The sequence below is a fragment of the Neophocaena asiaeorientalis genome, unplaced genomic scaffold (genome assembly GCF_003031525.2).
Source record: "Neophocaena asiaeorientalis asiaeorientalis breed wild unplaced genomic scaffold, Neophocaena_asiaeorientalis_V1.1 scaffold150, whole genome shotgun sequence".
NCBI classification, from domain to species: domain Eukaryota; kingdom Metazoa; phylum Chordata; class Mammalia; order Artiodactyla; family Phocoenidae; genus Neophocaena; species Neophocaena asiaeorientalis.
The window spans coordinates 14,757,998-14,770,390 of NW_020176571.1; the positions used below are offsets into that span (position 1 = coordinate 14,757,998).

Genomic DNA, 12,393 nt, shown 5'->3' on the forward strand with positions numbered 1-12,393 from the left:
AAACTCTGAGTCCTCGGCGGGTCGGGGCGGAGGCCGGGCAGGGACCAGCGGGGGCGCGGAATCCGCGGCCGGGCGTGGGGGGGAGGTGCCACCGCGTGCTGCCGCGCAGGCGCGCAGCCGTCTCCGCGTGAGTGCGCGCAGTCGCGCGCCTGTCCCCGCGCGGGCTCCGTAGCGCGTGTGTAGGCTGACGCAGCTCGCGGGCCCTCCTCCTGCTCTGCAGCGGCGTCGGCGGAGTTTTGGGCGTTCGGGAGGGGGCACGGGAGCGAGAGTCCACAGAGGGAGGCGGCGGCGGCGGCGGGGAGGAGGAGGAGGAGGAGCAGGCGCCGCCATGGCCGCCGCTATCACCGACATGGCCGACCTGGAGGAGCTCTCCCGCCTGAGCCCTCTGCCCCCCGGCAGCCCCGTCCCGGCGGCGCGGGGTCGGGCTGAGCCGCCAGAGGAGGAGGAGGAGGAAGAGGAGGAGGAAGAAGAGGCGGAGGCCGAGGCGGTGGCGGCGCTGCTGCTGAACGGCGGCGGCGGCGGTGGGGGCGGTGGAGGCGGCGGCGGAGTGGGGGGCGGCGAGGCGGAGACGATGTCGGAGCCGAGCCCCGAGAGCGCCAGCCAGGCCGGGGAGGAGGAGGACGAGGAGGAGGACGAGGAGGAGGAGGACGAGAGCAGCAGCAGCGGCGGGGGCGAGGAGGAGAGCAGCGCCGAGAGCCTGGTGGGCAGCAGCGGCGGGAGCAGCAGCGACGAGACGCGCTCGCTGAGCCCCGGTGCCGCCAGCAGCAGCAGCGGGGATGGGGACAGCAAGGAGGGCCTGGAGGAGCCCAAGGGACCGCGGGGCAGCCAGGGAGGCGGCGGGGGCGGCAGCAGCAGCAGCAGCGTCGTTTCCAGCGGCGGTGATGAGGGCTACGGGACCGGGGGAGGCGGAAGCAGCGCGACCTCCGCGGGCCGGCGAGGCAGCTTGGAGATGTCGTCGGATGGGGAACCCCTGAGCCGCATGGACTCCGAGGACAGGTCAGTGCACGGAAGCGTTTCCCCTTCCCTTCGTCCTCTTGCGCTCCTAGGCCCCTCCGAGGGGCCCGAGGGGACTTTTTCCTGAGATCTCCCTGCTCCCCGAATCCTCGGCCCCTCCCCCCGGCTCTCAACTCGGAAACCTCTGCCGGCCGCCGCGCCCCTCTAGCTGCGGATAGCGGCTTCCAACTCTCAAACCCTTTTCCCCCCAACTCTCCTTTCCCCGCCCTCTGCACTCCGTACGGACCGAAGGACGGCTCCAACTCGGAAACAATCCCCAAAGTAGGCCCAGATCCTGTGGCGGAGCCGAAGAGGGCCTTGATGTACGCACCTCGGTACACAAGGTTAGCTTCATCCAGCCGTGTTCGCGAATACTTGTCAGAACCGTAATTGACAAGTGTTTTCCAACATGGCTGGTTTTGCCTGGATGTAACTGAACTTGTTCAGGGAGGAGACCCCCAACCATCACTTTCCTTTACTTAGAAAAGTGAAGACTATTCTTTTATATTTAATCAGCGCTTCCAGATTTCCTCATGTGTGGTCATTAACATGGTCTCCAAAGTGATTTTAGTAACTTCTATTTCGTTGGTGATCAAATTGGGGAGAAAGTTTTAAAAACGTATAAATCGTTGTGTAAAAGAATAATGAATTGGTGTCCTTTAAAATAACTTTGCGGAATCGAAGAGAGTTGGAATTGTAACAAAATGCAGTCTTAAGGTACAGCACATTAGTATGCGTTTTAAAATCTTTAGACAGTAATGCTTCAACGTGAGAGTCATAATTTTAGATGATAATATGTAAAGTCATGTTTTGGCGAGATCTCTGAAGGGATTAGTAGCTTTTTTCTAAAGCTTCTTAGAAAGAATGTGGAGACTGACAAAAATGCGCTTCATTTTTTCGGGACATTAAGAAGTTTATTGTTATGGTATGTTTCAGTTGTTACTATCATTACTTTTGATTCCTGGAAAACTTCGTACTTTAACTAATTGGCTTTTAATGTACTTTTTTAAAGAGAGAGAACCATGTCATGCGTATTATAATGCATCTAAAGTATATTAGTTATTTTGACCATCTGCTAATGTTTTGATGAGCAGTAGAATTTTTAACAATCTTTATTGACTTGGATTTAAAAGTTAAAGTATTCTAAAGTTCTAGGAATTCTATTGTTAACATAAAAATAAACACAATGGCTTATATTTAGTGTTATAAGGAATTCACAGCTCTAAATATTTTGAAAATATAGCATCAAATTCTGTTTGACATTTACTCTAATGTCTAGTTAAGGAAACATCTTGAGTGGGGTAAAGTAGAGAGTGCAAACCTTGGAAAAATTGTCCTGAACTAGACAGGCATGGCAGGAGTGAGAATGTCTTCAAGAAAATTAAAAATTGACGTGAACTGCACAATGAAGCATGTGTCATTTATCATTTTACTATATACTCCTTCTTTGGTACCAGTAGATATTTGAAAGTTGACATTAATTTATACAGTCAGCATCTACCACAGTTGTTCCATGTACCTAATATACATATACACCCATAAAACACACTTGCCTAGCACTGCACGATTTAAATGCCTTAATCATTTTATTTCCACAACTCTGGCACAAGGTAGGTATTATTTTGACTTCCATTTAAGAGACGAAGAAGCAAGTTGAGTGTCTGACTCAAGACAATAAGTATAGAATGGAAGTGGTGGAGCTGGATCTGAACAAAGGTTCTCTGCTATTTCCACTTCACAAGAGTTAGAATAATTCACTTTAAATAGCTATAAGCAGGATGTGCCAGGTATTTGGCGTTTTGTTTTGTTTTGTTTTAGTTAATATCTGTCTACTAGTCCTTTTAAGAGATAGTAATTGGCCAAGCAGTATTTCAGGAAGTGGAGTTTTGACTTCATTTTTATTAGATACTCACTTGAATATGTAATTTTTACATAATATTTCAGAGTAAGGAGTAAGATATTGGTGCCAAATAAAGTTAAAACCTGATAACCAAATGTACTTGCTTTTCTTGATGCTTAAACATTAGAGACTACAAAACACTGTAATCATTTTACCATTACAGGGTAATAAATTTATCACTTGTACGAAAAAACCTTATGTGATAGTGAAACTGGTTGTGGTCTTGATAATCTTAATTTTGAAACTCCCCCTTTTATGCCTTTGAGTTTTTTTTAAGAGTTATTTTAAATCTGCAGAGGATTCATAATTCTTATAAACTGTCCTGCAGATTACATCAATCTCCGGATTTTATAGATTGATTTCACGGTAGGAAGTCTTTATATTTGTAACTAATGGGTGGATATCGTGGTTTTAAAGTGCTTTTTAGAAACATGAGGCATCCTATTGCAAGGATTTTATTATCATTAGAATTTACTCTTTCTATTAGAATGCCAGTTGAGTTTTTCTTTCAGTTTGAAATTAGTTTATACTTTTGAGTTTATCTAACATACTTTGTAAGTTGTTGAAATTATCTTAAATATTTTTAACTGTAAGTGCTCCGTTTTAAGAAAGAACTAACTTTAAAGATTTGGATATTAAAGCTTGTGATCCAAGGAGTCAGTTTACAAAACGTATTCGAAGTGTTGTGAAAGTGATTAATTTATAAAATGATTAAATCACACTTGGTACCAAAAACATTGTTTTTCCCGGGAGAAAGTTATTCAGAACCAGCCTAAATGTATTGGTGTGTTTATTGTGGTAAAGTTAGAAAACCTTAAAGTTAATATGTAGTTTCCTTTTAGTTTGGTTATAAAGATAATGGGATTTTCTTTGAGGGGAATATTTAGCTGCGTGAGGCCACTAAAAACTAGCTTTTATTTTATTTTACTTTGAATCTAAGCTTAAGTACCTTTTAAAAAGTTACCACCTTTTAAGTTAATTTCAGAGGCTAAGTTGACTTTTACATAGAATTTTAGAATGCCACTATTTTTAGTGTAGAAATTAGTTCTACCTGTTGAATCAGATTATACATTAAAATACTCTTCAGTTGCTTATCTGTATAAGCAAATTGATAATAACAACCTCTGTTTTGTGGTTATTTGTCTCTATTACGGTTCCCTCCTCCCATCTAGAATATAAGATACGACTTATTTTGAAAAAGCCACTTTTATCAGACTTTCTGGGTAAATCCAGGTGTCAGGTGAAGAGTGCGTGCATAAGGTTGGGGTGATAGGGAAGGGCATTTAGTATGAAACTTAATGATAAGCAAAGACTACAGGCCCTTACTGTTTTGTGGATTAAAATTTGGATTACCAGCCTAATAGGTTGCAAACTTTGAGGTATTAAGGTTGTCTTGACACTGGGAAAACAGGGTTATGTTGTGCACTTTCCCAGTAATGTGATTAGGAAGATCTTTTTCTAGTATGGAGGCTAACCTTTTAAATCGGGTTAATATTAGAAGGCTGCATGTTGAGGTTATCATCAAGACCTATTAAAGCTCTGTACGGTTGAGGCAATAAAATACTTTTATAAGAGGTAAGATTTTGCTCATACTTCATGATGGAACTGCTTTTCACCATTCACTTTTCAACTCTGAAGCAGCTGTTCATAGTCTCTCCAGAATCCCTGTTTTAAGCTACCTTTTAATTTTGACTAAATTTAGGGAAGAGCTTCTAACAGGTCTCAGTTGTCATTGATTACAGATTGTAATTCTCAGTTAAGAAAGGTATGGCTCTGTGCTAAAAAGTAAGCAATAAAACTATAGGTTTCAGGATTGAACTTATATGGAGAGATTCTAAGGGGTCATTTTACTTTTAAGAAACATTGAGACTATTGCATTGGATCAGTTAGGAAATCTTGTGTGTAATCTAGTTTGTTACCAAGCATAGGTATTTACTGTGTGCAGGAAGGACTCTACTGGATATTGTGGGATACAGGAAGACAAAATGCTTCCCAGTTCATCCATCTTACATATTGCTCTGAAACTTTTAATTCCAAAGTGTGGTTTTGCCATAATTCCTAGCACAAAACTTTATTGACTCTAAACAAAGTTAGAGATGTCACACCTTGCCTGTTGTATTAGCTACTTATTGCTGTGTAACAGATATATCCTCCAAATTTAGCAACTTAAAACAAACATTTGGTATCACATGTGGTTTCTGAAAGTCAAGAATGGAGAGGCTTAGCTCGGTGGTTCTGGCTCAGAGTCTGCTGTTGCAGCAAAAATGTTGGCCAGCACTGCAGTCATCTGAAGGCTGGACTGGGGCTGGAAATCAGCTCACTTAATGTACCTTTTGGCAGGAGGCCTCAGTTACTCACCAGGTCAGTGTCTCCATAAGGCTGTTTTTGTGTTCTTAGGACATAGCAACTAGTTTCCCCCAGAGCAAGTCATCTGAGAGAAAGAGAGCCAAGGCATTTTATGACCTAAATATACCTGCTCACATATTCTTCATACATCTTCACTTAGCAGATACATTTTTCCTACTTTTCTTTTTATTCATACTGTGATACATAACAAATGCTTCAGATTTTTGTTGACTGAGACAACCTTTCAAAACCCATCAAAATGCCACAACAAATTCTTTCCTGGTCTTACTAAACTTGATTTTAATTTTTTCTTTTTAATTACTGTACTTGTATTTCTTCTTTATTTTTTCATCTCAATTTCTGGCTTTGTTATGTAGGGATGTAGAAATTGCAGTATAAAGAGCCTGTAATCAAGAGTCAAAGGACAGGGGCTTCCCTGGTGGCGCAGTGGTTGAGAGTCCGCCTGCCGATGCAGGGGACACGGGTTTGTGCCCCGGTCCGGGAGGATCCCACATGCCGCGGAGCGGCTGGGCCCGTGAGCCATGGCCGCTGAGCCTGCGCGTCCGGAGTCTGTGCTCCGCAATGGGAGAGGCCACAGCAGTGAGAGGCCCGCGTACCGCAAAAAAAAAAAATAAAAAATAAAGTCAAAGGACACAATTCAGATTTTAGCATTGCTACTTACATTATGATTTTAAGGAATATCTTTGACCCTTCGTTCCTCAACTGCAAGACGACAGGGTTAGGTTTAACCATGAAGGTGTTTTAAGGTCCACGTGAACTTCTGTTAAGGAGCCCTGTGGACCGTTTGGAAGAATCCATGTTGTTCACAGCACTTGAATGCTTCATCCTTTTTGTTGTAGCATGGTAGTTTTGAGAGCAGGGATAGTTTAGCTCATTTAGATCTTTGTAGTGTCTAGCACAGTACCTGCATATGGTGAGTACTCAATTATTAGAATTAAATTGAAATACCTACAGTAGAATTTGTATAAAGAAGACTGTAAAGTGAGGGCCAGGAATTGGTGCCTTTGGCTGGATCACTGTATGTAGTATAGTGAGTTTAAGGCCAGCTTTTCTCTGGGGGTGTACTCTAGTAAGGCCTTTGAGGTCGTATGCAAAATTTTATGTGGGCGTTTCTCTGAGAAGATGTCAGCAGTTTTTCTCAGAGTCTTAAAAGGGTTTGGTCTAGGGCTTCCCTGGTGGAGCAGTGGTTGGGAGTCCGCTTGCCGATTCAGGGGACACGTTCCCTGGTCCGGGAAGATCCCACATGCCACGGAGCAGCTGGGCCTGTGAGCCATGGCCGCTGAGCCTGCGCGTCCCGAGCCTGTGCTCCACAACAGGAGAGGCCGCAGTGGTGAGAGGCCCGCGTACTGCAAAAAAAAAGAAAAAAAAAAGGGTTTGGTCTAAGTTAAGAACTACCAATTTAGAGGCGATCCAGAGGTGCATAATAAATACTTTTTAAATGATTGGACAACTTTGAAATTGTAAATTTCTGTAAAAAGCTTATTTTAAAAGTAAGTATAAGGATGGAAAATCTGAAGTGGATAGTCACCCGAGGGTTTTTTTTTTTAAACCATTGTTTAGAAGCATTTATTGTAGAAAAATGCCCAACATTCTATCAAAGCTACATGGAAAATTTGAAGTTAAGGAGAGAAGTATAGGGAGAGAAGTTGTTAAGAGTACAAGATGAGCCAGAATGTTCGGATTTGAATTCTGGCTCTCACTGAAGCTGGGTGACCGTGGGACAGTCATTTAAGTTATTTAATGTCTTTCTACTACTTCAGGTTTCTTATCTGCGGAAGGGGGACAGTAATAGTTCCTATCCTGTAAGATAGCTATGGGGATTACATGTACAGTATTTCGCACACAATTTACTAAGCATGTATTATGTGATAGGTATTTATTCCACAGATGTACATAGAACCCCCGTTATGTGCCAGGTACTATTCTAGGTGTTGGGTACACAACAGTGAGTAAAACAAAGCACCTGACGTCATGGGTGGGGGAGACAGACTGTGAACAAGAGCTGATAATAGTCAAGCTAGCACTGGTCTTTGGTTGAAGCAGTTTAAGATCTGAAATGCCAAAAGTACTGTACCAGCTGTTAAATGTGTGGCAAGTATCTGTAAATGAGTGCTGCAGAAACTTGCAAAAGGATACGCTATACCAAAATATTTCATTACAAAATCTACATTTTAATCATTTTCTTTAACATATATGGTTGACCTAAAAGGCCTCTTAATACGTTTTGTTTTTAATAGTTTTTAATATGTAAGTAATGCTGCTGATCTATTACTAAAAGGTTTTGGGATATGTTTTCTAGTAATGGTAATGGATCTGCAGTTATCTAACCGCATACTGAGTTCATTTTTATGACTGATAGTATACATTTGTGAAAGTAATAGTGATATTGACCTTAGAACTAAACGGACAATTTTGGGCATGGATAGGAGATCAGGTAGATGTTTAGATGTTTAAAAAATCATTTTTGGGCTTCCCTGGTTGCGCATTGGTTAAGAATCCGCCTGCCAGTTCAGGGGACACGGGTTCGATTCCTGATCTGGGAAGATCCCACATGCCGTGGAGCAACTAAGCCCGTGCACCACAACTACTGAGCCTGCGTGCCACAGCCTTGATTTCCGTGTGCCTAGAGCCCATGCTCCGCGACGAGAGAGGCCACTGTGGAGAAAAGCCCGCACACCGCAACAAAGAGTAGCCCCTGCTCGCCGCAACTAGAAAAAAACCCGTGTGCAGCACCGAAGACCCAATGCAGCCAAAAATAAATAAATAAATTTATTTTTTTAAAAAGTCATTTTTGAGCATTTACTGATGGTTAGCATTTAACCCTCTTTAGTGATAAGAAAAATGTGCATCCCCAGATAGTTTTTAATGAGAAGACTAAAAAGGTGATTCCATTGTTTTCTAGTTTTCCTGTAAATTGTTTGTGACACAGTACATTAAAATTAAAACTGTGGAGTATTATAGTCGATGACTAAAGTTTTGATGGGAGAGGGACTGGATTTTAGGGTTGGTTGAGTGATGGAAAGAAATTTCTAGGAAGCCGAAATGAAACATAGGAAGGAAAGAGCATAGCATATTCAGAAAGCTTTCTGCCTAGATTAGAGGATCCACATTGGAACAGGGAAATAAGAATTAATGACTAAAATGTGACCTTTCATGCCAACACAAATTTGCTCATCTTTCTCTCTATAGGCTTGTGAATTGGATTCTTTGCCTCTCCCCAACTTCTGTGTTTGTAACTCCTAGTCATGATCAGGTCTTAACTTGAACATTTTCTCAGGCAAACTATCCCTGATTCTTTGTTGGACACATTGCTAGCCCTTCAAGTTCTGCACTGCCTTTATCACAGTTTGAGTAATTATTTACTGTTCATCTCTCTTCCTAGAATATGAGCTCCTTGAGAATAGGAACTACATCTGTTTTGAACATTGCACTGTCTGCAGTACCTGGCACAGTGCTTGACAGTCATTTTAGGTATTTTGAAATATATTTTGAATGAATGATGAAACTTGTGTTACTGGAAAATTAATCGCATGTGGCAAAGGTAGAGAAGGAAAGCTTGGGAGCTGGGAGACCATTTAGGAGGTGGTAGGAGTAGTACAGGTGTGAAATAAAGAGACTCGCGCTGGGGTAGAAGTTGGGGAAAAAGTCATGCTTGGGAAACTGAATTAAAGGAAAGAAAAGCTAATTTCCTGAGTGATCAATAAGAGAAATAGTGTTACTATTTCTGAGTAAAAAGTTTTTTTCTTGAAGATTTAACTGGAACAGTACTTCACCATATTTTTCTAGACACATCTATCACTAAAACAGCTAAAGGAACATTGGGTAGTGAAAGGGCATGAACCTCTAAGTCAGAAAGACTTGGCGTTATAATTTAACTTTTCAGAAGTTGTTTCCTTACCTTTAAAATAGAAGTAGTATCTGTCTGTCTATTTATGTATGGCTGCATTGGGTCTTTGTTGCTGCACGCGGGCTTTCTTGAGTTGCATTGAGCAGGGGCTGCTCTTTGTTGCAACGCGCAGGCTTCTCATTGTGGTGGCTTCTCTTGTGGATCACGGACTCTAGGCACGCGGGCTTCAATAGTTGTGGCACGTGGGCTCTAGAGCGCAGGCTCAGTAGTTGTGGTGCACGGGCTTAGTTGCTCCATGGCATGTGGGATCTTCCCGGACCAGGGCTCGAACCCGTGTCCCCTGCATTGGCAGGCAGATTCTTACCCACTGTGCCACCAGGGAAGCCCTAGAAGAAGTATCTTAGTGTTATGGTTAAATGAGACGGAATATGTAAAGGGCCTAGGGCTGTAATTAATTCAGTGTCATTTATTTCCCCATTTTTCATGTGTAAAATGTGGGAAGAATACTTTATTGAGAATAATCAGTATTGTAGTACTGGCATTACTAGAGACTGCCTGCAGGATATTTGGCAAATCGTTTCATTTCTCTGAGCTGTAGATTGACTCTTTCTTTAAAGTGAGGGTTTTGGACTAAACAGTATAAAGAAATTTGGAGCTCAGATGTGATAAATCTGCTGTAGATTTGGCAAGTGCTCTAATGGAAGTCAGAAGATAAATATATGTATCATATCGTGAATCACATTCTTTTCCGTTCGCCAGCTTCTGTTTTTGTAACTCCTAGTCACGATCAGGTCTTACCTTGAACATTTTCTCAGGCAGACTGTCCCCAGTTCTTTGTTAGGCTCATTGCCGCACTCAAGTTCTGCATTGGCCCTATCACAATTTGAGTAAGTATTTACTGTTCATCTCTCTTGCTGGAATGTGTGCTCCCTGAGAATAGGAACCTATTCTGTATATATGTTGTGTGTGTGTGTGTGTGTGTGTGTGTGTGTCTGTGTCTGTGTGTGTGTGTGTCTGTGTGTGTTTCCTATCCTTTAGACAAACTCAAAATATTGCAGGTGTGTCTTTGCTCCATCCAGGATCTCAAAGATACTTTAGGTTCTTCTGAGTTCAAAAATCACCATAATTCTAATTCGTATTTATGGCGTTGCATTGAAATATCCATTTGTGTTTGTGTTTGTCTTCTCCAGGCTATAACATTTTTAAGATTAAAATCAGGTTCTATTTATACTTCCAGCAACTCCCTGAGAATAGGAACCTATTCTGTGTATATGTTGTGTGTGTGTGTGTGTGTGTCTGTGTCTGTGTGTGTGTGTCTGTGTGTGTTTCCTATCCTTTAGACAAACTCAAAATATTGCAGGTGTGTCTTTGCTCCATCCAGGATCTCAAAGATACTTTAGGTTCTTCTGAGTTCAAAAATCACCATAATTCTAATTCGTATTTATGGCGTTGCATTGAAATATCCATTTGTGTTTGTGTTTGTCTTCTCCAGGCTATAACATTTTTAAGATTAAAATCAGGTTCTATTTATACTTCCAGCACTTACCTGTAGCGCGTTCACCTGTTACACTGTATATTCAGTAACTCTGTAATTGGTTGAATTCAGCTTAATGTGGATGTACCTGATACATATTTCTTCTTTCTCACTGTTATTAGTGTGGCTCCATGAAACAAGGAGTTGAACCATTCTATGCCTTATTTCTTCCCCCAGTTTTTTTAAGCAGCATATGTGAAAACAGTATTTGAAAAAAGTTGTGGTTATTTGAATAATTTTTATAAAGCAGGATTCCCCAACTTATATTTTGTTTCTTAAGAAAAATATGTATTTACACACTGTTTTAGAAGAAAACCCACTATTGATTGTCTGGTTTGCTTAAGAATCTGAGACTTGAGCTTATTGAAAGCAGTCGGTGAAGTTCATCCACAGGACCAGTGAGGTGAGGAAGCACGCACAGACTGTCTCGTCTACAGTCACACAGCTCCTGGAGAATGTTGGCAGTCCTGGCTCTAGACGCGGTCTTAGCTACTACACTTACATTGCCTATAGGACTGTTGTAACAGCCTTGACCAAGGAAGTTTAATTAAAATATCAGTAGTTTACATTAGCGCCTGTTTTAATTTTCATCCTTTCTCTTCTGCAAAGAATAACTTAGGTGCTTGAGTTCATTTGCATTTCTGGGCTTTATTCTCATTTGTAATTATATAGTTAGACTTTGTAACCTGGATTCCTCTTAAGACTATGAAATACAGAAGGTAATTTTTTAAAGTATTATAGTTATTCAGTCTTTAGAGGAATAGAGAGTCTTTATTGACATTTTATTTCTTTAATTTTGACAATTTTCAAAGCCCTTGTTTTCTGGTTTTCATTTGTATTTTGAGTTTCTAGAAAGATAAAGTGTTATCAATTAGAGAAAACACAGATTTCAGAAGGGTATTAGTATTTCTTAGTAAATACACTTAGTTCATTTCTAAACTATAAAATTTTTGTCATTACAAAATTATGAATATATAAATACTTGTTAAAGTACTGAGGGTGGGATTAATGAGCAATAGCCTTTCTAGTGATTTACATTCCTGTTGGCAGTCATTTGAACTTGTCTTCTGAGGTGTTGAACTCTACTGTAGTTATTCTTGTCAGATATGGGTACACTGAAATGATCCGATAAAATCATTTTTATGATTTAACACTAACTTAAAAAAACACGAAATGAATATGTGATTGCTTCTGTATAAAATGGGTATTGTTTTTCATAGCAGATTTTTTAATATACCATCATTGTGTATAGACATTTTTCTGGAAACCTTTTTAAGACGGTAAAAGATGACTCCTTATAGTGTAGTTTTACTGAAGTAGAATGTTTCTAGTATTACAATCTTTTTGAAGATAATTGCTTGCTGATCTCTTAAGCTGGATGAAAAACGTGGGTGGAGTAATCTTAAAGGGCATAGACTAGAGATGAGAAACAAATTGAAAATAATGTGCGCAGTGCATAGTGGTGATAGAAGAATGTAACGTACTTGTTTTCCATGAACTATATTTCATCATTGTTGCATAAAGTCCCTTTTGGCCAATTTGGTGAATACTGCTGGGTCTTGGGGAAAAATCTTTTGTCTTTATTCAGAGAAATAATTGTAGGGATAGAGAGTAGTCTTTTTCTTGATTAGAAAAATCCATTTAGCTTTTTAAATTACAGTGATAATAGCTTATAATTACAGTAACAATAGTAATAATAATGTCTTGGTGTTGGCTAATGATTTTTACTGTGCCTCCAATTAATTTTAATGA

The 12,393-nt window shown here is 40.9% G+C and overlaps 1 protein-coding gene across 1 annotated transcript in view; it reads left to right on the forward strand.

Moving 5' to 3' along the window:
• The first annotated feature begins 253 nt into the window (after positions 1–253).
• The window catches only part of AEBP2 (AE binding protein 2), a 60,081-nt gene continuing 47,941 nt past the window's right edge, over positions 254–12,393 (forward strand). Inside the window, exon 1 of the mRNA XM_024733373.1 lies at positions 254–996. Within this exon, the coding sequence (XP_024589141.1) occupies positions 329–996 (668 nt within the window). The 5' untranslated portion in view covers positions 254–328. The remainder of the gene's footprint in view (positions 997–12,393) is intronic.